The sequence below is a fragment of the Tripterygium wilfordii genome, chromosome 4, assembly GCF_013401445.1.
Source record: "Tripterygium wilfordii isolate XIE 37 chromosome 4, ASM1340144v1, whole genome shotgun sequence".
In the NCBI taxonomy this organism is placed as follows: domain Eukaryota; kingdom Viridiplantae; phylum Streptophyta; class Magnoliopsida; order Celastrales; family Celastraceae; genus Tripterygium; species Tripterygium wilfordii.
In genome coordinates, this window is record NC_052235.1 from 2,431,782 (window position 1) to 2,457,076 (window position 25,295).

The following is a 25,295-nucleotide window of genomic DNA, read 5'->3' on the forward strand; positions in this document are numbered from 1 at the left end:
TTGATCCTAAATAGATTTAGCATTAGGTTATCACCTAAGTGGTTTACACCAAAATATATTTCTTCACTTTTAGGACAGTCGACCATATGTATATAAAATTTATGGGAAGTGCCTACGACTTTTCAAACTTTTAGGTTATATATATGGAAATACTAAAGAGATAATTCTTGTTTCTTTTTTTCTAGCTAACATGTATATATGTCTGATGGCTTTCAACTATCAAGATCCATGGGAATATTCCCAGATGACTAGCTGTAAGCCTGTAACAGTACTATCTTGACCCTTCTCTTTGTGGAAATTGGAATTGGAATCCAAGTTATTGCATGCAAACACACACCTGTTGTGTGCATGCTCTCCTGTGATTTTGACCTTTGACGTTGAAATTTATGTTACTTTTGTTGTGAAAGGACATGGATTATGTTTTCTTTCAATAAATTCTGGTCTATCCTTTGTGATGGCCATTTTCTCCTAAAAAGAAACATGCACCAGCCGGCCTCAGTCAGAGTTACGTTAGAGCTGGTCTTACTTGCACTTCCACAACTATTGGACGTACTTGCTAGAATTTTAAGACCCTGGACTGGAGGAGTGTCGCTCCCAAAACATTTTACTATGTGTTGATGTTCTATGTGTTATATGTACAAAGGTTGAAGGTAGTAGAATGGTAAAGGTTTTGGATTACCCTAAGGACAACCCAAGTTCAAGTCCCACTACTAGTGCTGTCAACTGCTGTGAGATGTTGTGCGGTGCTGTAAGGTAAAAAGTTGTGGTGTTGTAAGGTGAGTTAGAACGCAAAAAACTGTTTGACGCCTTTTAAAACTGTGATGCGGTGCTGTGAGGTGCGTTTGGCGTATCTAAATTACGGTTATATTAGATGACTAATAATATTAATATAAAATCACTTAACGTTTACATTTTACATTAATCTAAAATAAAATAATTGACTTAATTTGATTACGTAGAACAATTCAACATATATTGTAAGCGTTTGGGAGTGTGATGAGGTGCTGTGAGGTAAAAAGCTGCGGTGCTGTGAGGTGAGTTGGAACGCAAAAACTGTTTGGCGTGTCACAAAAAACTGTGGTGCTGTGAGGTGCACCGCTGGTGAAACACACTGTCAAACCCTACCAATATATATATATATAGGTCAAAGATGGGCCTTGGGGCTCTCAAGGTCTTTGATATAATCTCCTAACTTGTGTTAATTTTTTCTTTAATTATTTTTTCTAATTTGACTTTGTCAATAACTGAAACACGTTTTCCTTGATTCTCTCTTTAATGGTGAACGTTTCCCTGATTTACTGGTTAAAAAAAAAAATACTCCAACGTTATCTTTTTAATATATATCAAGGTGAAAGCTCTGGTTTTATATAGCGTTTTTGAGAAAGAAAGACAAAAAAGAAACACAACAAATTTCGAACAGTGTTCTGAATGTGCAAAGATCACTGTTACAAAGAGAGTATTCTAGGTTTGTTTTATCCTGGGGACGACGTAGCCGATTTACTACTTGCACACAAGAGGCAGAGCCACGAATCGTCTTAAAGAAGGCGACCTAGTTCGTGACTCAAGTCACCGGTTTCAATTTACTGTTCAAACTTCTTATTTTGCAGACTCTGAGGTAATATCTTTAACACTATGACCCGTCAATCATTCGTTAATCTTATATATATTCTAGAACTCTTATAATAAAATTCATAAAAAGAAAACAATTTGAAAAAAATACGAAGAAAACCCCAACAGACAGTCACACACATTAGCATCTTAAGGTTGTGTTTGATATCACTTCCAAAAATTTTGAAAATAAACATAAAATTGAAACTTGTTTGGTTGAACACTTAAAACTGAAAACAAAAATTGAAAACAAAAACTGAAATGATAAAACTGAAAAAAAAAAAGTGTGTGTTTATGCTTTTATTTTCATAATAATGGAATATATCAACACCACTATATTTTTTATAACTGCAGCCTTTGTCGTGTTTCACCATTGAAAACATCAGTAGAAAGAAAAAAAGATAAGAAATAAAACAATAACCCAAAGTATATTTTATCATTGTCTTCATATTTCTATGCAATTTGCAATCTGAAATCTTAAAGAAAGTACAACATATAATAAGTGTAACTAGTTATGTTTCCAAAACTTTTAAAAACTTTTTTTTCTTGTTTTCAAAAATTTTGAAAACTTGTTTTTGGTTTTCATAAAAACCAAAACAAAAAATACAAACAAATAATATTTTTTGTTTTTATTTTCTACTTTTTGAAAACTAAAACAAAAAACAAAAAAGAAAACTGATACGAAACATATCCTAAATTCTTAATAATGTGTGATTTTTGCAAAGCAAAGCCCATGCCTGTTCTTACTGGGCCATGCCATTGCACCTATTGGGCCTTACTTTTAACACATCACAACAACAAAGGTAAGGTGGAAGGCCTGGAAAAGCCCAATTCTGAAAAAAAGGCCTTCTGGTGTATGGAATTGGAGGTAGTTTATGGGTATCGGAAATCTGGCATTTTCCACAACCACATGATTACATGAATTTCTAAAAATATTGAAAATGTGAGTTTTATTTACACCCCAGATTTTATCAATTACATTTACACCCCGGTATATCTACGTCCCATGAAAATTTAAAAATAACTAACTACATCCCAAATGATAAAAAACTGACACATTTTTTAAATACACCCCAATGACAAAAAATTAATAATTTACTAAGCTTTTATGGTTTCTTTGCCGTCAATCGTGTCAACAAACTAACTTTAATGCATAAATTTACAAAGTTATCAATTTGAATAAGAAAAAGAATTAAACAATTTGAACAGTAACAGTAAGAGATAAAACAATGAATTTGACCACAATTAGTACAAAATATTGTGCTTTAGCATCCATGAACATGAATAATGGCGTAGAAAGAAGTGAGTCTCAGTGAGGACTTATCTTTCCCCGTCCGCTATTCATGCTTGGGCTTTGGACTATCTGTCAAATTAGAATGATTAAGGACTAATTTGCTGATTGTGGCAGTATCTATGCGGAAGAATGGAATATGTATGTTTTTCTTTTTATCTGCTATGAGCCTTCTTCCTCAGCATGGACGATTCCAATACTTATCTTATTAGAGCAGTTTACAAACTTTGGTAATATAGCTCACACCAGTGCTTATGATTATTATAAAAAATCCTAGGTACACGCTCACCGTCATCCCTGATAAAAAAGTTGAAATCATCGATTTGTTATTTCAGAGAGAATCCACACGAGTTTCTTGAGAACGATGAGGATAAACGAAAGCCATCCGGAGGATCATGAAGATCAAGAATTGGATGTCAAAAATAAGTTGCAAATCAGGTTTGGAGTGAGGTGTGTTGATACTATACCTAAAAAAACATATGGTCAAAGGTATATTGACCAAAATTTGAGTGTAATTAATAAAAAATTGAAATGTAAATAAAGCTCACCGATTGAAAATCGGGAGAAACACCTTTCATACCCACAAGAACAGGTCCCCAGTTCATCATATAGATGTCCGGCCCAAATTATAGCCAGCTCTGGTCCACACGTGGATCGAACTCTGGTCCATATGTGGATCGAACGCTGCCCCACCAAAAGAAACAAAGAGAGCATAGCCAATAATCATAATCAAAATGAAAATTTCTCGAGAGAGAGGCATATTCCTTTGCAAAGAAATAATAAAAAGAATATCCAACTCCCGAAAGATCATAATTACGAAATAATAATACCAAAAAAAACACACAATTTAAAAATTTTAAATAATAAAAATCATTTTACTTAATAACTTATTTATTTTAAGAAAGAGAGACGTACGCTATGGCTTCAGATTCTCAACCAATCGCACCCAGGTCACACCTGGTCACCTAAACTAATGCAGTATACTAATTTAACACATTTGTTATTCTGCCCTCTGGACTTCCCTAATCGCTTCCAGGTTGTTATTCTTCCCTCTGCCAAACATGCGTTTGTCATAAGCAAACCATTAACATGTCTTAGACTTATAAAACGACGTCACATTCACATGCGTTTGTCTTTGCAGGATCTTTTTGTCTTTTACTCTACATTTTGTTTTCTAGTGATAAGCATCGACAGATGGATACGATACTAGGACGAATTCCCACTCATGACCGTACACGTGTCAAGGTATAAAGTTTTGGATCTACCTCAGCTCAATTAGCACCTTTAGGTCACGATTATCGGCATCTCCAATCAGATTCCACCCCCGACTTGTCCGATCCAACGGCTCACACGCTTTCTGCCTCTCTTTCACCTCCCCCCATAAATTAGTTCTCACGCATTGTATCCTCCACCCGCCACAAACACACTATCTCACAAAATAGCGAAAGATCGAAACCCCTGAAGCTGCTTCCATCGTTACTATGAATGTGTTGGAATCTCCAATTGATGCTCTAGCTTTCGGCTATGTGAGCTATGGGGTTCTCAATATAGTCAATAATCTATGGACCTGGGTCGCCTTTGTAACGGCGGCCGTTAGCTTCTGGCGAATCCGATCAGCCGGAGCCGTATCTTCTTCCGTGAAATGTGTCCCACCGATTTCTCAGAAGGCTCGCGAGGTGCTACCTCAAACGGACAGACCGGTTGAGAATCAGAATCCTCGATTTCAAACTTCGGCTCCAGCTCAATCTCCAGCTCCTGCTGCTGCGGCTTCGAGTGAGGCGGTTAGCGGTTTTGAAGTTAACGGAGTGTCGAGAGGGAAATTTACGGTGTTTTACGAGGATGAGGGAGAAAGTGATGGCGGGTTAACGGGCGTTAAACTGTCGGAGTATGAGGAGAGTGAGGTGTTGTGCAGTGAGTGGTGGGAGAGTTGGGAGCGAGTTTTGAGGACGAGAAGGGGAGAGAGGAGTTGGTACAGTTACCAGGACTTGACGGTGATTAACGGTAACGTCGTCAGGTTATGGGATGGTGGTGTTTGGAAGGAAAAGTACAGCTCACGCGGCGCTGTTTGGTAGGATGGGTTAAGCTTATGCGGGGTAAAATGCAAATTTTAATAATTTATGTTGGTTGGTTAGGAATTATGATGCCAAATGTATATATGCAACTTTTGTTTGGTGTAACCACCCCTTGAAACTAGACCAATGAACTCAATTGTTTGTTTTAATCGAGAACGATATTATACAAATTTATTTTTTGAATATCCGATGTGAACTCAATTGATGTTTTAGCCTAAATAGTCGATTAATTATCATTTTCTGCTACCGTATTAACTTTGATAATTGCCGTGATCACCTCTAATTAACTGATAAATATTAAGAATGATTGACTGATATAGCCATTCAATAGTTTCAGTACTGGAAGCATGACAAAGTTATACACGTACAAACTTCCATGTCATAGAGCAAGGATCTTGAAGATTAATTAAACTAAAATTTGAGAAATATATAACATGGCCTTGATCATTCAACTAAAGCAACTCCTATGCTCTGCTGCTTAAATAAAATTAATTAAGAGAGAATCTTCAACTGCATTTCAAATCCTAACATCATTAATATTTAATATTGAGGTAATGTTTACTGGGAAGTGGGGAATCAAATCTTTAATAGAGCAAAAAAATATATATGGTGGTTGCATAAATAAATAAATAAATAAAACCTTCCATGATATATTAATTAGATTAATATATAATTAAATATTGAACCACTTTAATTAGCTTTTTCTAATAATGTGTTACCGTTCTTAATCAATTTTTTATTCAATTCACATCAACTTATGTTATTCCAAAATATCAGCAACTCTATGAAAATATTGCGAGGGGAAATGTCTGCCATATAGTTTTTGTGGATTGATTAGCTTATCTTAATTGACAGTTTACTTCGAGAATTGAACATCAATTAGTCATTTTCGCTTAATTTTGGTACCACCAAACCATCTCATCAATACTTGGCCACATATATATCCGTGTGCACAATGAAGACGTATATGAATTTCTTTGGGGTTAAATCGTATGAATTCGGAAGGTATTGACTTCAATTTCTATTAGAGCAATATCTTTATGGTCACGCACTGAGTTTCGACTCAATTTACCCTATTGTTAGGTGGAAAACTTATGTGCGTGTGGATTTGACGATCCAAATTTAAACTCGAATGTCAAAATGACAAACCTATATAGTGTGGCTTTGATAAAAAAAATGGACTTATATGCACACCATGCATTGCATATGCATGTTGTTGCTGTCAAAACTTGACTTCTTGCACCAAAGATAGGGATTGGTATATACATTCATATCTATATATGTATATATATGAGATCACTGAAGAATATTGTCAGTTCTTGAATATCTCACACCATACAGTCTAGGCAGTCTCATGCAGCATATTCCTTTTGCAAATGCCTATGCCACTAACTTGCTCATACATGCGTCATGTATTTTGACTATTATATAAACTTGCGTCAACTTTTATTGACATTGAAGTGCCTGAGTAAACTAACGAAATCACATCAAAGAAATTAAGCATATATGAATACACATGAAAATTGAGGATCGTGTGTGTCCATACATACGTACTTGGAACTAATTAGACGACTTACAGTGCAATCTGTATATTTGTTCCATCATATATACGAACCGTTATATATATATACATTGCAGGTTTCACTCATGCATCAATATGTCATACCTAATCAATGGAAACAATAATACATTAGTGTGTATATATAGTTTTACGGGTGTGACTTTGTTTTCAATCCAATTTACGACAGATTATGATAATTAATCATGACATCTTGACATACCCAAAAAAATTCAACAAATTAATACAGTTTAGTTCATCATTTAACATGCACCTCCTAAAAGCTTAGCTAAAAACGTAAAGCCCAGCCCACTGACATGGACCCGCTAGACGGGCCTGGATTGGTATGACTTGTTACTATTTGTCGGGCTTCTTAAAGAACAAAGCCCAACCCACTACTCTCGAGGGTAGTCCCACATTGAGCATCTTGAATTTTACGTGTGGGACTACCCTCGAGAGTCGAGAGTCGAGACCACACAAGATGCTCAATGTGGGCCCAAATAGTTGCATCTGATCGAGGTGGGCCCATCACGTGATTAAAAATTTAAAAGTTAAAACCCCATCTCCTCTCTGGTTTGAGGAGCCCAGGTTCACATGTGAAGCCACTTTGTCTGCAGTGTGGCTTGTCCCCCTTTTGAAAAACATTTCACAGGGTAAACTCAGACGATACATACAGAGTGACTCTGTTCTGTTTTCAAACTTCCAACTTATACCCCCCTTTCGAGCCAGCAAGCACCAGTTCATGACATTTATGCCATCTACGGATGGTGATCATATCTGCAAATGAGATTCAAATTTATTTGGAATCCAATGCACATACATATGACTTTTTATTGAGCAAATATTTGTCGTCATTTCATATGGCTAAACAAAACTATTTGTAGGCATGTCATGTTGGGGAATAAGTACTAATTAGATGGTGATATATATTAAAAGAAAAAAAAATCATCATTAAATATATATATATTTTTATAAAATCTTATTTAATTCAAAGATAATAGTGGGAGAGCTTAATGTTTGCCGATATAATAAGATTTATGCCAACTTAAATTGAAAAACAATAAACAGTACTCCATGGTCCAAAAACTTTAAATACATGCACACAAAAGTTATGGTGCCGACCCTCCACATTGGCCAAACGCCCATACCCCCCTTTATAAGAGCAAATGCAATAAGACATTTTTATTGAGCCAAAAAAATCTCATCTCTATTATATAGGAAATCAAGCCAAACACATATCTCAATACAATCACATCAACAAAACGTATATTTCAATACAACTACATCAATAAAACACAAATTCTTATACATTATCCCTTTTCATCTAACATGGAAGTCAACAACATTTTATGTCTCCATTTTATCCCTAACAAAACTATACTAAAACACAAAATCTCAATATAACCACATCAGTAAAAAAAACAAAAACGTCTCTCAATATAGACACATCAAAAAAATACGTCTTTCAATACAATCACATCAACACAACATAAAATTCAATACATTTTTATTAGCGTGATAAAATTTTAACATTGGTTACTGTAATTGTTAGATGTGATGCATTTACTCTTTTATCTCATCATCATCGGATTGAATTTTCCAATAGTAACCTCACAAAGAAAAAGCGAGGGTAATTTCGTAACTATAGCTACATCATGCCCACAAACCCCATCCTCGTGCTATCATCATTTCTCTGCCCAATGCAGACTGACATCTATAAAACAAAGCCACCCACACCACTATCAGACACGCCAACTTCAAGTAACAATGGCTCCCTCGCTCCCGCTCCCGCTCCCAGCGGTTTTTCTCCTCCTATTCCTCTCTCTCTGCTCCGCTGCTTCACACAAATCCAATGCACCTCACGATCTGATCCGTTCATCGTGCGTACACGCCAGATACCCCGCTCTCTGCCTGCGCACACTCTCGTCATTCGCGGGCCCCGCCAAGACACCACGAGATTTGGCCCAGGCTGCCGTCAGCGTCAGTCTCGCTCGCGCACGGAGAGTCTCGAGTTACCTGACCACCGTATCGGGTTTCAAGTCGAAGCGCGAGCGAGTCGCGCTGAGTGACTGCGTTCAGGAGATATCTGACTCGGTGGACCAGCTGAGCCGGACGCTTAACGAGCTGAAGCACCTCGACGGAGCGAAGTTCCGGTGGCACGTGAGTAATGCGGAGACGTGGGTGAGTGCGGCCTTGACTAACGATGACACGTGTCTCGATGGATTTCGCGGGGTGGAAGGGAAGGTTAAGGAAGATTTTAGGAAGAAGATCACGAATTTGGCTAGGGTTACTAGTAATGCCTTGTACATGATCAATCGGCTTGATGAGAGCCGCGGACATTAAAGCGGGGCTCGGCTGTGGTAGCATGTAATAATATTTTATGTATTTATTTAACTTTTGTACTCTCTCTGCGTTTTATTTTCTAATATATATATATATGTAAAATATACTTTCAATTTATGAAATTAACTATTATATGGAAAGTTTAAAATTTTCTCGATACCCATTTGTTATTAAAAATAAAAGATTTTGAATGAAAAAAAAAGAGCTTAAATTCATATAGAATTATTGTGAATGTGTTTTTTTATCTAATTGTATTATCCATTATGAGGTACTTCTACTACAAACATTTATACTCTCCCCTCACTTTCCACCTTAAAAATATTATAGGTTTGAACGGGGGAGACATGATTATTTCCTGAATAAAATCATGAGAGAGAGTAGGAATGCTTGTAGAAGTATTCCAAATTTGCAGGGTGGATATATATAATATCCTTGAATGCAATTATCATGATAAATCATTAATTAATCTATTATTAATTCTATGACATCAAATGCAATTATCATGATAAATCATGAATTAATCTATTAGTAATTCTATGACATCAAATGCAGAGTTGCAGACAACTAGTTCTCCTTTCTAAAACATGCAGCTGGCTAGCTTGATATTTTTTTTTCGATTAGATGATGTAATGGAACTTTACTATTTATTTGCCTGGAATAGTTCAATTAGCTGTAGGGCTATGAGAAAGGTTATGCCTATTTCAGGTGGTGGTCCATGCACGAAATAAATTCACGTGAAACGTTGGTCTTCGTAATGTTAATTGTACGGACATAGGGTCATGTGTGTCTGTTCACGACAAATGAGAATGGTCCATGACCTATTGCAATCTACCAGAACAAAACTATTGTGATTATTCCAAAAGCAAATGTTTTAGAAACTTTATTAAAGAAAAAAAAATTATCCAAAAAACTTCTAGAGAAATTGACCACGATCTTTTGGGCTTGGGCTACAAAGGATAATTTAAGATAATGTCCACCACTTTGGGCTTGGACTTCTGTAAAAGTTTAGTATGACCCAATAACAGTTACAAATTTTAGGCCCAATAGTGTCATAAAAATCGTCTTTCACACTTTGTCGCAAATAACTCATGATCCGTTTGATAAAAGCACATTGAAAGTAATACTAGACAATTTTAGTAACACATATGATGGATGAATGGTTTGTAGTGTTTGGTTCAATTTTTAATGATAACATTTTATGTTAGTGTAATATTTTGTGACAAATTACGTGTAATGGTATTATGCATCTTAGTTGCAACAAATACATATAAATATAAAAATAAATAAAAATTAATTTAAAAAATAAAGATGATTGATTAATTTATAAAATAAAGATAATTAATTACTTTATAAAATAAAGATTATTAATTAATTAATTTATAAAATAAATATAATTTATTAAATAATATATATAATAAAGATAATTTATAAATTAATGGGATAAGGGGTAAAATGGATATGACAATAAAACACTAAGGACATAAAATGAATATAAATGGAAATGCTACAAAAATTGTTCAAATTGATAGCCTAAAATACTGATAAAAATGTCTTGGAATTGCAGTCAGAAAATTGTCGTTTGGCAGCAACAAAACATTTATGCTAAAGAGTAGTATAAATACTGGCAAAAATTGCTCGCCAGACGCACCCTCAGTTTGCTTTGCTATAAAATTCTACAAGAGACAAAATTTTTAACTATGCAAACTGCTTGTAGGAGGCAATTCAACTTCCATTTCTCAACTAAAGTAGATGAAGCCTCCCACCTAGCAACTAAGAAGACGAGGACAAAAGGAAACATATAAGAGTAATTCATACAACCATTAGGCGAACGAACTCTGGACATTCCCATTCCTGGCGAGCAAGGGATTAGTTTAACTTGATTGCTTATATATGCCCTCACCATCACAAGGTACAACAGAATTTTGCACATAACTCTGCAGTACAGAAAGGAAGGTTGGAATAGCCCACCATATCAACCTTTCTACTTGTATGGAGCAAGAATGATTGATGAATTATGGCCACCAAAACCAAAGGAATTAGACAATGCAGCCTTTATCTCCAATTTCTCCTTCTTTGGCCCCACTAACAGACGCGTATCCTGGAATAATCACCCATGGATATGATGAAGACGTTAATACAGCATTACATGCCAACAAAATTTAAAATGTATGTAAGGGAAACTTACCACGCCTTCATCCGGCTTTTCCAGGTTGATATTTGGATGGATCCATCCTGTTCTTATAGCCTAAAAGATAACCGTAATATGAAGTCGAGAATTAACAACTCAGAAAACAGGGAGGAAACAAATGAGAGAGAGACATGTTTTGCATCTTTTCAGAACTTAAAAGAAACCAATAGAATGATTCCACACAACTAGGCATCTAAAAAAAAAACTAATTGTATCATCATCGTCATCTGAGAATTTATCCTAAAAGTCGAGGTCGGCTACATCAGTTTTGAGAAAATCAACATGAATCCACTACGTGTATTTGTTACCTGTACAGCTGCAACAGCTTCAACGCCACCAGCCGCTCCTAGTAGATGACCAATCATTGATTTTGTGGAGTTCACTCTTAACTGCATGTATAGAAGATGTCGTCAAGCACTGCAATATTGTATTAATAGATATAAATGGCATACTTACAAAGAACATGAATCTAGCTTACCTCAGGATTCTGACCAAAGCAATGAAGTAGGGCTTGGTACTCTTTGAGGTCTCCAGCCGGGGTGGAGGTGGCATGTGCATTTATGTAATTTACATCTTCTCTAGCTATTCCAGCCTGAGCTAAGGCCTTTTCTATACAGAGTATGACACCAACACCTGTTTTTATAGGGATGAAGGGGCTTCAGTTAAAGCATAAGAGTGTATAGCTTGTAAAGCTACAAGACAGTCAAAGAAACATGTAGCAGAAAGCAAGAACTAAGAGAAGGAACTTAGTAATCATTGCTTGATTAAAAAATATGATAGGAATTAAACACATCGTATTATACGTCACATCCATGACTTCAGATCAAACATAATTAATAACTATACTTTTCAAGAAAATTATTACTATTAGTGCCACATTTGAAAGCAGGACTGAATGTTTGGAATTCAAAATAATAACCTCCTCTTGGAGTCCATATATACACCAAACTGAGGTCAGGTATAGCACAAGATCAACACACAACAAGCTAACTTACAAGGTAGCAAAACAAGAACAAATTTTGAAATGGAGCAATGCAGATTAATAGAAATAAGCGAGAGAACAATTGAATCCAGATCACTTTTTCATGCTAACATAAGAATGAGTGTGTCAAAAGGCCACCTACGTTGTGCCCCCCCCAAAGGCAGTGGTTCGAATCCCCTCATCAGTGATGAAAAATCAATAAATATTTTACTTCTTTGTCTCAGTACTGTCCAGATTGTATGTACCAGTTTCCTTCCATAGAATATACCATAACATGACCTCTTGGTACCTCTAGCATAATGGAAATGACTGCATGGAGAACATTACCATCAGGGTGTGGCTCAGTCATGTGATAAGCATCACAAGTGAAGCTGCCACCAAGAAATTCTGCATAGATGTTAGCACCTCGTTTCTGCAAAAAATCATACCAACGCATAAAATTAATATGACATAAAAGTAGGTTACTGTGAGTACACACGGAAATACAAATTTAAGGATTGACTACATAACTTACGTTGTATGAAAAAATAAAATAACAAAGGTTAAAGATCATATTGAGCATACTTTAGCATGTTCTAATTCTTCTAAAAGTAGAACACCAGCTCCTTCACCCATAACAAACCCATCACGATTCTGCATGCCAACAAAAACATGCCAAGTGAATTGAAGCATAAGTCAACCAAGACAGTAAAGGACTAAGGCTCCAGTCAATTGCCCAGAATCAACATATCAACAGAAATCATAAGAAACCTAACACGACATTGAGCAAAAGGATGATAAATGAGCTTACCATATCCCAAGGGCGGGAAGCTGTGGAGGGATCATCATTCCTTTGAGAGAGTGCCCTGCATGCCACAAAACCTCCCAAGCCTGCATCAATTACCATCACAGAAATATATAAATCTGAAAAATAAATCAACGAATACTTATAGATGAGAAACAAAGCCAGAAATGAGAAATCAGATACCAATGGGTATAATTGCAGCATCTGAGCCACCACAAAGCATCAAATCCTGCAAGTGCTTAAAAACTTCAGAAAATAGGGCGATGCATTATTAGTTATTACACTCATGAATTTCACTATACTCTTGTGAGAAAAAAAAAGATTTTATTTATCACAATAGATTAACAGGAAAACAAAATGCTTCAAATGAGGAAAACAAAAGGAATTGAATGGATGACACCCACAGCTTCGCCTCTAATGATATGGTTTGCTGCATTCAATATACAAAAGTTGCTTGTAGCACACGCTGTAGATATGGAGTAGTTGGGGCCCATCCAGCCCTGCAATTTAATGAGCAGATTGGCAGTAATTCAAATAGTCAGGTATGGTTCAAGATATTTAGGTACGATTTGTGAACAACATGAAACTGACCAGATCCATCGCGAGCATTGCAGAACCCATATTTGTGGTGGCAAAAGGTACGCAAAAGGGATTCATTTTCCTATAAGAGATCCTTAAAGCTTCAATTGCATCATTGAACACCTGTTCAATAGAGATTACCAAGAAAATACAGTCAATTTCAAGTGGCATTGCGAAATGAATCGGTTCCCTTGTCTAATTTGCTAGTCAGAATTTGGAGAGCATGCAGGTAAGGCACCATAGCCTAGGCTTGAATTTCCATCATGGTTCCTGGTGTAATTAAGGCATAGAGGCACTGAGTCACTATTTTACAGGTGAAAATGATTTATCACTATTTTACAGGTGAAGATGACTTATCACTAGTTTACAGTTGAAATGATTTATAATAAGAAAAGCACGAGCCACTCCTGTCATATCAGATGCAGACAAAATCAGTGCATTTGCGTTGCATATTCCCCTTTCATTAAAAGAAACAAAAAAAAAATGCACAACAAAAATTTTAACCTTCATGCCACCCATTGCTGAGCCAATTAGAACACCACATTTCGCTTTATCTAGTTGAGCCATTACGTCTTCAGTAATTCCACCATCTTCCAAGGCTTTCTTTCCAGCAATAATCATGTAAAGCATGAATTTGTCCATCCTCTTGGCGAGTTTTGGAGCAACCCATCCATCTGTTGAGAAAGACTTGATCTCTCCTGCTATTTTCTAGGAAATGAAACAAGACAATTTAGAATAGAATGTCGATCAACCCTACAGAGAAGAAAAGGTGCGAAAGGGCAGGGGTTGTTTAAGAATTACCGTAGGGAACTGGGCACAGTCAAAAGTCTCTATCTCACTTATGCCACTGGCACCTTCAAGCAAATTATTGTAGAATATTTCTGGTTGATGACCAAGCGGGGTCACCACACCCATCCCAGTCACCACCACTCTTCTTTGGTTTGTAAGTGGTTTTTTCTTTGTTTCAACTTCCTTTGCAGGTTGCACAGCTACTGCCAAGACTTCCCCTAATATCATAAATGCCAGCATGGTTATAGCTTGTAAGTAGTTGCACTTAGGCAAATTTCTTCCATACCATAATTTTGGAAGCTTCAAATGATGACCCAACAAGATTCATCTATCATGAACATTAAATGCCAAAGAAATGAGTCCTCAAAGACTTGGAACAAACTGAAAATTTTACAAGACATTTGAAGTCAAGTAGATAGTGAAAACCAATGAATTTGGTCAATTTTGTACCAGTCCGTCAGCCCAAGAAGCAAAAAACATACATTATTGTTTAGACTGGATTGCAGAAGCATGCAGCATGATTCTGTTGCTAAATGTTTACTAATTAAAAATAACAATGAGGTCTTTAGCAACCATTAAAACAGCAATAACATCAAAGAATGCATGATCTTGGGAATTCAAAAAGTGTCCCACAATGTCTACACCTGTGTGTAGAAACACATAACTCAATCTAACCAACCAAAATACTCAATTAGGCCGCTTGATCCCAAAAGTTCTTGGATTCACATATTTGAACGAAAGCAAATTTCAACAGCAGAATGAAGGACAAACAATGGGCAGAATTAGCTTTCTTGAAGCAACCAAAGGAGGATGAACCAAAACCAGACACATTATTTCAATAACAGAATTACAACAGAGGACGCCATATTCACGAAAAATCCAGCTTCAAACGCATCAAAAGCTCCGAAAGCATAATCCAAAAAACAAAAATATAAAGGGGGGGAAAAAAACGCCATGACATGACCGAGGCACCAAAAACAAATAATAAATAAAGGAAAACCTAACAAAGAAGTATGACCAAATAGTGATAAGTACCCGAACGGGAGGCTCGATTGAACCTTCTCTGCCTGCGATTCAGAGGAACACTTTTCGATCCAAACACTGAGGAGAACCCGTTACCAAGCGAGGAAAACCCATTAGAGCTATAGTACTCACTGCAGGGCTCAAAAGCCAAACAAGAGCTCATCAATTCATGAAGGCTCAATCCCAAAGAAGAGCAAGATTTCAATTCACTGCCACATTTAGCAAGCAACCTCCTCTTGCGAGCCCACCGACCGACCCTACTGGACGATGAATGGAAAGCCTGTGGGTTGACGGAGTAGTCCTTGCCGCCGCACGGGGCGGACATGCAAGCCGCCACCAGCCACGTGCACAGCGGAGACGAGAATGAAGCAGAGAACACCATTGAAGAGAACCCCACAAACTCAAATTAAAAACCCAGATTGAAGAACACCCTGATTTTCACACAAAAAGACAAATAACGAAACTACGATTTGAAACAACAACGTGAGGAAAAGCCAATCTAGGCATTGACTAAGATTGGTCTGAAAGAGATATGAAACCGAGCAGATGATAAGGGATTGAGAGTGAAGAAGACGAAAAAGGACAGAAACGGAAAACAAAGGTAAAAGTGAGTCGCATTCGATCTCCCGAGTCCGTCTATCTATGGAGTGTTGTGCACTTGTGCTTGTCGAGCCGATTCAAGAAAAAGACCAGGCGTTGGTGCAATCGGAGTCCCGACTCTTTAGTGCCAAGTGCTCTCTCTCTCTGCGTATACGCTATGCAATAAAAATTAAAAATAAATCAAATTAAATTGTCGTAGCCAACAATGACAATTAAATGATCTCTGACCAGAAAAAATTTATAATTATCGAACTCAATTTTATAAATATTATTATTCAAATTCAACAGGTGTAGCTGTTTTCTGTCAGCGAAAATCAAAGGTGGCAATGACCATTTTCTCTCGTCATGTTCAAAAGACACGCCTGCTCTTGCTCTTGATCTTTTTGATGAACATTATTATTTATATCCCATTTTTTATTAAATATATCTCATTAATCCTTTAAAAACATATTAGAGTGGAATGTATTTAATAAAAAATAGGGTGTAAATAATGTTCATCGCTCTTTTTTCTACACCCCAAAATAAAACTGTTAAGCAAAGTCCTAGATCCGAGTCTTTGAGGATGTAGAAAATCTTATTGAGGGAGGTTCCCGCCTTTGATGTCCAACCGTATCTCGAATAATTAGTCCCGGGCTTGTCTGGATACCTGGGGAAAAAAAAATACTGTACAGAAAAATCTGTGGAAAAAAGGCAAGGTATTTATTGCAATGTCGATTGATTTTCATATAGTTCCTACTAATGGGGGCCAATAATTGTTGAGATGGGACTGTTTGAATAAATAAATAAATCCCTAAATGGGAGTATTTACCTTTAAATTGGCAGTATTCGAATGTTTATTTCAAGCATTAAACATTTTTTTTGAGACTAAAATGCATGAAATTTATATTAAATTAAATGAAATCCGGATAGAATCTCTCCAAATATGGACACTTGAAACATATTTTTTTTAAAGAGCATGTCCAATAGACACTTGAAACATATTTTTCAAGTGTTCAAAAGTGAATTTTATGAAAAATTTAGAGTGTTAGAGTTCTACAATTGATGAAAATGAACACTTGAAAACACATTTTCTTGATAATGACACTTGTTTTATAGGTTGTTGTGAAAAATAACACTTGAAATATGAATAATGGATATAGTTGATGAATAGTGAAGAGATATGATGAAAACGAAGAGAGTTGTGATAAAAAGTTAAGAGAGAGATGATGAAAAGTAAGAGAGAGATGATGAAAAGAAAAAAAGAGAAAATAGATAAATGAGTTTGAAGTGTTGGAAAGTATGAAGTGTCAATGAATAATGTATATTGTGATATCCACTCACCCAATTAAATTATGCCACCCAGGATGGAGGAGAAGAGAGATAATGGTTTTGAAGTGCTTGATATTTCTTTTAGCATTAGAGTTGCTTTACATGTGTTTGTCTCTAAATTGGAGTGGAATTACTTTCAAGCCACGTCTTCTTATGTTTTTCCTTTTTTCTTCCTAATTTTTTTTATATAAACTATCTCGATTATTCTTATCGTCACACCGTTATCTCTACGTTGTACATATACATACTATATTCAATTGGTGCTATTACTAACTTATATCAATAATCTCATCTATGATCTCATTTTCCCTCGTATGGTTACACATCAAACGAAACAATCATATTTATGCAACATATATATTTTTTATATTGTCTCTTAATAGCTCAACAACTCAAACTTATATACCATCGTGGGTCATATAGCTAAACTATATAAAACTTATGTCAAGAATGCCAAATCTAGTAGTACTTTCTCACTAACTTCAATGGACTTGGGAAAGTCAATAGATTGCATTCACTAAAGGCAGGTTTTGAATAGGAAGCATGAATGTCCTTGCAAACAGACTCACTTATTTTCCTTGTATGAGGCCACATATTCCAAATTGTAGGTCCATCTACCACATCTAATTACATCAAACACCACAAAAAAAAAAAAGTTGTCAAAAAATAGTAGTAATTGATACCCAAATATAGAGAGAAAAAAGCTTTTAAAACAAAGTGAGCTGAGCAGTTGGGAGTTGGAATATCTCTTCTTCAACAGTACAAAACTACAATTATCTTTTGGGGAACATGTCTTGTCATTACAACAGTACAAGTACATATATTTTAGTACAGGAAAGAGTATTGGCTGATAAATATTTTTCTTGGATCATTCGCATTTAAAAGAAGACTCTTCAAAATGTACCATGTAGTATGATTTTCTTTCTCTCTTTGTCTTCTTATTTTTTTTTTTTTTTTTTGGGTTTGAGTTCTAATACATGAGAATTGTGGAGGAACTGATTGGACAAAAGTTCAAGAAAACAAATTATTCAATTAGATTTGGCTAATTGTTTATCGTATAAGGGAACAAAATGAAGAAAGCATTGGCTAATCATGAAGGTGACAACCCAAAATTGGTTATCTTTCACAACCAAATTCCTCAACTCCCTCTTCACACAAACATCACTTCCATTCGCCAAACACACACTCAAACAAAAAGATAGTAGAGAACGACATGCAACAACCCATTCCTAACCTCCTAGGTTGTCTCTTCATTTTTAATGTCATTTAATATAGATAGACTCGTGCCGTCAGGCCCACGACAACAGGGGAAAAAAAGTTTGAGAAATAGTGAAAGAAATTTGAGAATAATTGGTAAAATTTTTGACAATTCCAGATAAAAAATTCAAGCTACCAGTACATGGGCCAAATCGCCGCTCCATTAGCTTATATTTAAAGGCCCTCGGGCTTTCAGCTTTCAAGTAGGCAGTCTTAACTCTTAAGGCCTGAAATCAGGTATTTCAATGGCAGAAGGCCAAAACCAGAAAGAAAAGGCCCACTTAGAAAAAAAGTACTGAAACAATAAACATAATGAAACCTATTAATAACACAATTGCCATGCACAAATGGGAAGGGAGTGGGCAAATAAATCATAAATGGGGACATCTGTCGGCTGCCGTGTAGATTAACGTATACAAGAGCTAATGTCAACCAACATTTGCAACTCTATGATAGTAAATGGGATCTATATTTACTTAAGAAACTAACCACAATATTTCATTTTACTTCAATCACCAGAACTTGAATTTGCAATTTCCATTGTGGTGCGTGTGATAACTCGGCAGCTCCGAAAGGAAATTGAATAGGTTTGGAAACACATATTCCTAGCTTCTTATCCTGCAAAATCATATCAAGTTTCAACTTTGATGCTGAAGATGTAAGGCATATACCAAGATCTATATTTATCATTCAAATCCACAAAGAAAGGATTATGAGAAGAGGCAAAACAGGCAATAAGCAAAGTCTACAGCTTCATCTCTTCCTAATACGAGAAGCATTGAGAACGGTACACAGACTTAAGGAGAGTATCGCAAAATTCAACCTCAGCTTCTCAACAAAATAGTGAAGAAAATAACCTGTAAATTCTAATGGTACATAGTTTTAACCAAAACAGCCCTTGGCCATCCTCAAGCTACATTCATTCCATGCATTTTCTTCAAGTGATGAAACAATTTCAAAGTACCGATACCAATCACATATTCTTATACATCCAAAAATATTATCCTCATAACTCTAGAGATGATGCAGCAGCAGTAACATGGTATGCCCCAAACTGACTTGGTTCATTTTTGCAAACTACTGTAAATCCACTAACCTTAATCCACGGGTTCAGATGATTGGGGATGATGTTCTCCAATTAAAGCTTCAACCCTCTGCAGAAAACATTCAGAAACGAGTCATTTTGCAATTAGAGAGGCGACATAACAGACAAAATGATAAAGTTTTGTTCACTTCACCTTAATGGAACTTCCAACCTCCTCTAGTTTTTGAATTATTAGATCTCCAGAACTAGAAGATGGATTATGTCCGAAAGATTTTGAGGGTGATACCTGCAATGACATTAGATGCCATTAAACCAAATAACAACAGTGGCATAATAAAAAATTTAAAAAATATATGCTTCCAGACTCCCAGGAAAACATAATGACACAAAGAGAACTAATCTCTTCAGTACTCTTTCATGCCCATAATGAGTGGCCTAGGGTCAAAACGACAACAGAGAATACCATAAAACACACTTTCTTCAGAAAACTAGAGAAAGAGAATGTAGGCTTAAGCACATAATGGGTGTGTGGGAGTGCTTGAGGGTGAGGGTGAGGGTGTGGGTATGAGAGAGAGGAGAGAGAGGTAGGGTTGGAGGTTTTTTCTGCCATACCCAAGCTGGTGATGGATGACCCATCCTCAAATTCAGAAACTCTTCAACTGTGGAAGTTTGTCTAGAGAGAACCTCACTTCTGATGTTGGAAAGGTGTGCCAAAACAGCCTAAAAAAGAAACCAAAGAATATTAAGTAATCAAATACTTCTTTCTTTCTGAACCTGCAGCAAATGCGATTGGACAACAATGTCAACAAGACTACCTTCCTGAAAGCACGGGGATCTGCAATGCCTAAAATTTGAACGTCATCACTAGCAGGCCTCCTTACTCCAGCATTCTCGATTCTAAGAGAGTACACACCAAAAAGCGACTGCAAATATCCTGAGGACAACACAGGTTTCTTAGATACCAACAGGAGAACTTGGCAAAGACATGAGACGTGTTCCCAACATTCACTTCTAAAAGCCGTAGGAAGACAACTCCTTCACTTAATATTATTAATAAAAAAGATAAATGAAGGTTGAAAGAAAGTTGTTTAAGGCATTGCAAAGCATGATAACTTGGTCTTCTTTGATGCAAACTTTTCTAATCTACATCAAAGTTGATCCCGAATATTAAACATCATTTAGTTATAAGTAATTTGTTTCCACAAAAACATCCAGTTGTACATGAGATGAAAATTAATAACACGTGAATCAAAATTTTCCATATTTCTTATAAATGCTTTACCTTGCTCAATTACAATATCCGCTACCAAAGGCAACAAAACATACTTTTCCTTCTTTAACATCCCAAAACATGGAAATGGCACTGGCTTTGTAACCTGAGCTAAAGAAACAAAGATCAATCAACACAAATCTATATAAGCACAACTTCAAGTAGTTGTAGAAAGCATTTATTCTAATTATCAATGCATGCACTATCGTGGCTAAACATTCCTCCATAAATAAGTATTATTGTGGCTAAACATAAAACTACCCTCATACATTAAACATTGTGTTAGGGAACTCTTTAATCTACTCTCCTCTTTGTAAGTGAGGTCGTGGAAATCAACATATTGAAAAGAAAAGAAAAAACAGTTTTTAAGGGAACAGTGTGACTTACTTTGTACACTATGGCATTTGGAGTGAGATAGAGCTTCCTTGACCTAATGTCTTTACGCAGTATATATCTGCGAACTGGTAAATATAACAGCATAAACAAGCCAATGCCCCAAGCCAAGACCAGTAGCAACGAATATAAGACCCACTGGGCTGTTTGATACTTCACAAATTTTTCTTCCATTGCTTCAAAGGTTGCAGCATATAAAACTGTGTCATCCTTATCTGCTTCTTCTCGGGTACCATTATCAGAGAGCAAGCCCCTCTCCAAGCTCTCAATTTCCACAACCTCGTCTCTTGACCCCATCTGAATGACATTTGCAATAAATCAGCTGCTGTTAACCAATTGCATCGGTCTAACAAAGGAAAGTGATTCCTTAAAAAACATCAAAGTATCCACTCACATAAACCGTAGGACTTACTTTCTCCAAAACAAACAAACAGAAAGAAACGTAATTAATAAGCTATTTACCAAGTTTTAGCAAAATCAAACGTGGAAGTGTGGAACAGAAAAGGAAAAGTAAAAGTCCTAATTTCCCAAAAAAGAAATGCGAATATTTCTCAATTCAAGAAGCAAAAGTAATTAAACTCAATCAAGCTGTATAGATCACAACGTGAATTGTTGAATCATAAGCACGATGTGCTAAAACGCAATTTAGAAAACCCTAAAAACCAAGCGAACGACGTAAAATTCAAATCATTAAAAACTGCTTCGAAACTCTCACAATTGCTTACCCTCACCACACATTCACCGACTCTGCAATGCTTGAACAAGGTAGAAGAGAGGGAGAGACACGAACAGGCGTTAGGGTTCGCGCTTAACTTGCACCCGCGCTTCGTTGGTGCCAAACGTTCCAAATTGTAACAGTTCAAAGGGACTATAAACCAAATCGTTGGCTGAAATCAGATTGCTCTACCATGGGACAATAGGCTTTCACGTTCTTTCTTGATAGGCCCAAATTATTAAAAATGGGCCCAAATTATAATCCATTTCATTGGGTTGGGGTTGGAGCTTCAAGGCCCATGGGCCATGGAGGATTAATTATATGCCAGCCTGATCTGGAATAATAAGGAATATACACAAAAAGTGCACTGGGCTCCAATGGACCGTACTGCAGTAAAGTAGACCAGTCAACCTAATTCTGGAGTGAAGTCAAACAAAATCAACCTCAGGTGCACATGGAATGGATAGAGAGTGGGGCCCAACACCATCAACGTCATTCCTCACAGCATCATACGCGTTGACATACGGACGACCATAAACACGATGATGAGGGCCTCATCACCTAATACAGCCCCCTTCATTGGGTTTTATCTTTTGGGCCCACCGATTGGACCAAGTAGGCCGATGTCAATTCATCACTTGGGCCCAGAAACCTGTAACTTTGGTCCACTCCACGTCCTTGTTGTCGGGGTCCCTTTCTTTCCGTGTTGCTCTCAAATTTCCATATTGACGGTGATATGCCTCCAACTTTCTCATGTTCAAGCAAAAATGAAGGCGACTTTTTTAAAACTAATAGCCCAAACTGTCAAAAATATTGGACCCAATTTTTGGCTTTCTGATGGAGAGATTCAGAAGCAAAATTCTAAGGATTCGAGTGTTTTTTTGTCCCAAACGTTGAGATGGACTCACATGATTCATGTGAAAATCATGAGTCCTGCATATCATACATGATTCGTATGAAATCGTGTTTATCCATCTCAATATTTGGGATAAATATAACAAATAACATTGAAATCCGTAAGACTACGAGATTCATAATTAAACAATAATTGGTTGTTGAGCATGCACATCAATTTGTGAGCAATTGTGTGGCCTAAACCTTTTGTTTACAAACTTGTAGACAAAAACATCTTTGTTTTTGAAAGTTTTGGTTCACACTTGTCATCATCAACAATGATTTAATGTGCAACCTTCGATGAACAAAACCCTCAAATTAACATAATTAGCTTGGATTTGACCTAACCCTGAATTATTGATTCCTATGCAATTTAATTTCATTTAATTTAATGGATCGAGTAATTCACAAGCTTTTCAACCTAAATTAATGAATATTTAATGTTTCATATATAATAAATATTTTCATGTAAAGCAGACAGAAACAATCATATATTTGTGAACATTTAAAGATGGAGTAGGCTATATGTATAGGTTGGCTGGGTAATGCTAGCTCACACAACAGTTCGTTTTATGTGCCGTGAATTATGGTTCTTGCTTGACTTTTAAGAGTGTGTTTGGATTGAGGGATTTCAAGGGAAGAGAAGAGAAGGGGAGAGAAGGAAATAAATAATACATTTATCTTCTCTTTCTTTCCCCCAAATCTCTCAACCAAACACACTCTTAGGTTTTCATTTATGAATTTGTACCATGCATTTTGTATTGCTTGGTTTCGATACAAAATAATTAATACAAGGACAAGGTCGATAAAATCTTAATAATTAATAGCTCTAATTGTGTTCATAAACCTCAGACATAGATTTCCCACGAGATCGATCTAAATCTGTGGGATACAATCTTTGGTACTTTTTTTTTTATGCACATTGAAGAGCAAAAGGAACCTAAACCCAATCTTTATCTTGAAAAAAAGAGAGATGAAAAGTTGATTGATTGAACCCCACCAAAAGATTAAAGAGCCCCACAATAAAAAAGATGAGTGAAATTAGTGGATAAGCTGAGCACACACAACAAACACCAAGACAACCTATCCCCTTTTAGAGATATAGTTGAATCGCCTGGATTGAGACATTGGTGGTTGGCTCCTTTATCAACATCGACTCTCTCACACTCTTTTTTTTTTTTCTCTTCTCCATGTGATTGAGTCGTCAAGAATCCAAATCCCGGAAGCCCTTAGGAAAATGTCTTATTAGTTGTAAGAGACGAGCTTTGCCTATATATACCATTCAGTTGAGTAAATCGCAATCGATGTGGGATATTTGGTTTAACCTGAGTACCTTTGGTTGCGTGAGCCAGTATGGATGGATGGATCCAGGCTGGGTGAGTAAAAGCAGTCAAATATGAGTGCATGATGACTAGAGTACCGTCACACTACTAATTAAAACCATTGCAACAATACAAAAACTCATAAAGCCAATGTATCCCCACAGTGGCAGGGCTCGGCTTGTGCGCAGGGACCATGACTCGTACGTGTTTAGGTGTCATGTCGCTTTCTTTAGATATACTTACTAACAATCTCTCACACGCAAATTAAAATTCCCACCGTACAAAGGATTCATTAGTCTCACGATTAGCTTAATTAATATTAACCATAAAACCCCATGTGAATTCTATATATATATTTGTTGGGTAACCGAATAACCATCGAACCCAACATAGTAACAATGCTATTCGAACAACTGAATGAGCGTAAATCTCGGATAACGAAAACAACCCGAACGAACCATGCGGGAAAAGGCTCGAAAGTATGATAAACTCACAGAATCAAAATTCCACAAAAAATATCCCAAATGATTGGTTCGAACTCCCGATCTTGATTATAGTTTGTGCATGGGGAGTGTGTGATGATATTTGGTGGCATCAGAAGATCTTGTGCTTTGTCATCGATGATCGCATGTGGCGTGATCACTAAGTTTGTAATGGCAGACACTTTTGTGGATGAGAACTTTTCATGTTCGATCGAGTGGTTACAAGCAAAGGTGTAAATTCTTTGAAATGACAAATTGTGCTGAATTTGATAGCCATGCAATTTCTATGAAGATCGAGTAGTGAGTGTGAGTTAGTTATGTCTTGTCTGCTTTGGGAGTACTGATCGGGTTGTGAGTCGCTGATTCTTTTGAATCACACTATGAACACTTACTTCTTGTCAGTCATGATGTTTTACCTTCTTATTATTATTCTTAGTCCATCGAAACTGTTATCAATTAATCGATGACAGTAGTTCGACAAGAAAAAGAGTTTCGTATACATACATATTTATCTTATTGGAGGACAAAATGAATTGCTGCTATTGAATGTAGGGGTGACAAAAAAATTTGGTTTTGGATCGGATAACAATACGTGTTTACGAAATATTTACATGTCCAGTCCTTAATCCGGATTGGATTTCGGACGTACTTAATTGACAAAACCCGGATTGGTTTAAATCCGGATAAGTAAATCGGACAATACACTAATCCGGGTTATGGTTCAAACAAGTAAATTAGATAAGATTTTTGTTTTTAGACCCAGATTTCAGACATATATTTTATGTTTAAACT

At 36.4% G+C, this 25,295-nt stretch overlaps 4 protein-coding genes across 6 annotated transcripts; 2 read left to right on the forward strand and 2 right to left on the reverse strand.

Moving 5' to 3' along the window:
- The first annotated feature begins 3,843 nt into the window (after positions 1-3,843).
- LOC119997497 lies at positions 3,844-5,156 on the forward strand. Its single transcript, XM_038844568.1, has one exon. It carries the CDS (start codon positions 4,381-4,383, stop codon positions 4,969-4,971), a length of 591 nt encoding a protein of 196 aa, XP_038700496.1. The 5' UTR covers positions 3,844-4,380; the 3' UTR covers positions 4,972-5,156.
- Positions 5,157-8,261: 3,105 nt separating this feature from the next.
- Positions 8,262-8,934, forward strand: LOC119997663 (pectinesterase inhibitor 3-like). Its single transcript, XM_038844822.1, has one exon. The coding sequence runs from the start codon at positions 8,297-8,299 to the stop codon at positions 8,870-8,872; it is 576 nt and encodes a 191-aa protein (XP_038700750.1). The 5' UTR covers positions 8,262-8,296; the 3' UTR covers positions 8,873-8,934.
- Positions 8,935-10,408: 1,474 nt separating this feature from the next.
- On the reverse strand, positions 10,409-15,981 carry LOC119997662 (3-oxoacyl-[acyl-carrier-protein] synthase II, chloroplastic-like). Of its 3 annotated transcripts, XM_038844820.1 has the most exons (14): positions 15,448-15,981; positions 15,230-15,348; positions 14,207-14,412; positions 13,910-14,113; positions 13,418-13,528; positions 13,231-13,326; positions 13,010-13,055; positions 12,833-12,912; positions 12,607-12,675; positions 12,370-12,454; positions 11,539-11,693; positions 11,369-11,449; positions 11,058-11,117; positions 10,409-10,970 (listed from the first exon to the last, which is right to left on the reverse strand). In XM_038844820.1, exons 1-14 carry the CDS (start codon positions 15,597-15,599, stop codon positions 10,854-10,856), a joined length of 1,581 nt encoding a protein of 526 aa, XP_038700748.1. In that variant the 5' UTR covers positions 15,600-15,981; the 3' UTR covers positions 10,409-10,853. The 3 variants fall into 3 exon arrangements, with proteins under 3 accessions (XP_038700748.1, XP_038700747.1, XP_038700749.1); XM_038844819.1 differs by having other exon boundaries at positions 15,230-15,981; XM_038844821.1 differs by lacking the exon at positions 15,448-15,981 and having other exon boundaries at positions 14,207-14,522; positions 15,230-15,357.
- Positions 15,982-18,686: 2,705 nt separating this feature from the next.
- Positions 18,687-21,970, reverse strand: LOC119996270. Its single transcript, XM_038842847.1, has 8 exons — positions 21,816-21,970; positions 21,085-21,387; positions 20,710-20,803; positions 20,243-20,361; positions 20,040-20,147; positions 19,621-19,713; positions 19,479-19,536; positions 18,687-19,000 (listed from the first exon to the last, which is right to left on the reverse strand). Exons 2-7 carry the CDS (start codon positions 21,385-21,387, stop codon positions 19,480-19,482), a joined length of 774 nt encoding a protein of 257 aa, XP_038698775.1. The 5' UTR covers positions 21,816-21,970; the 3' UTR covers positions 18,687-19,000; position 19,479.
- Positions 21,971-25,295: the final 3,325 nt, after the last annotated feature.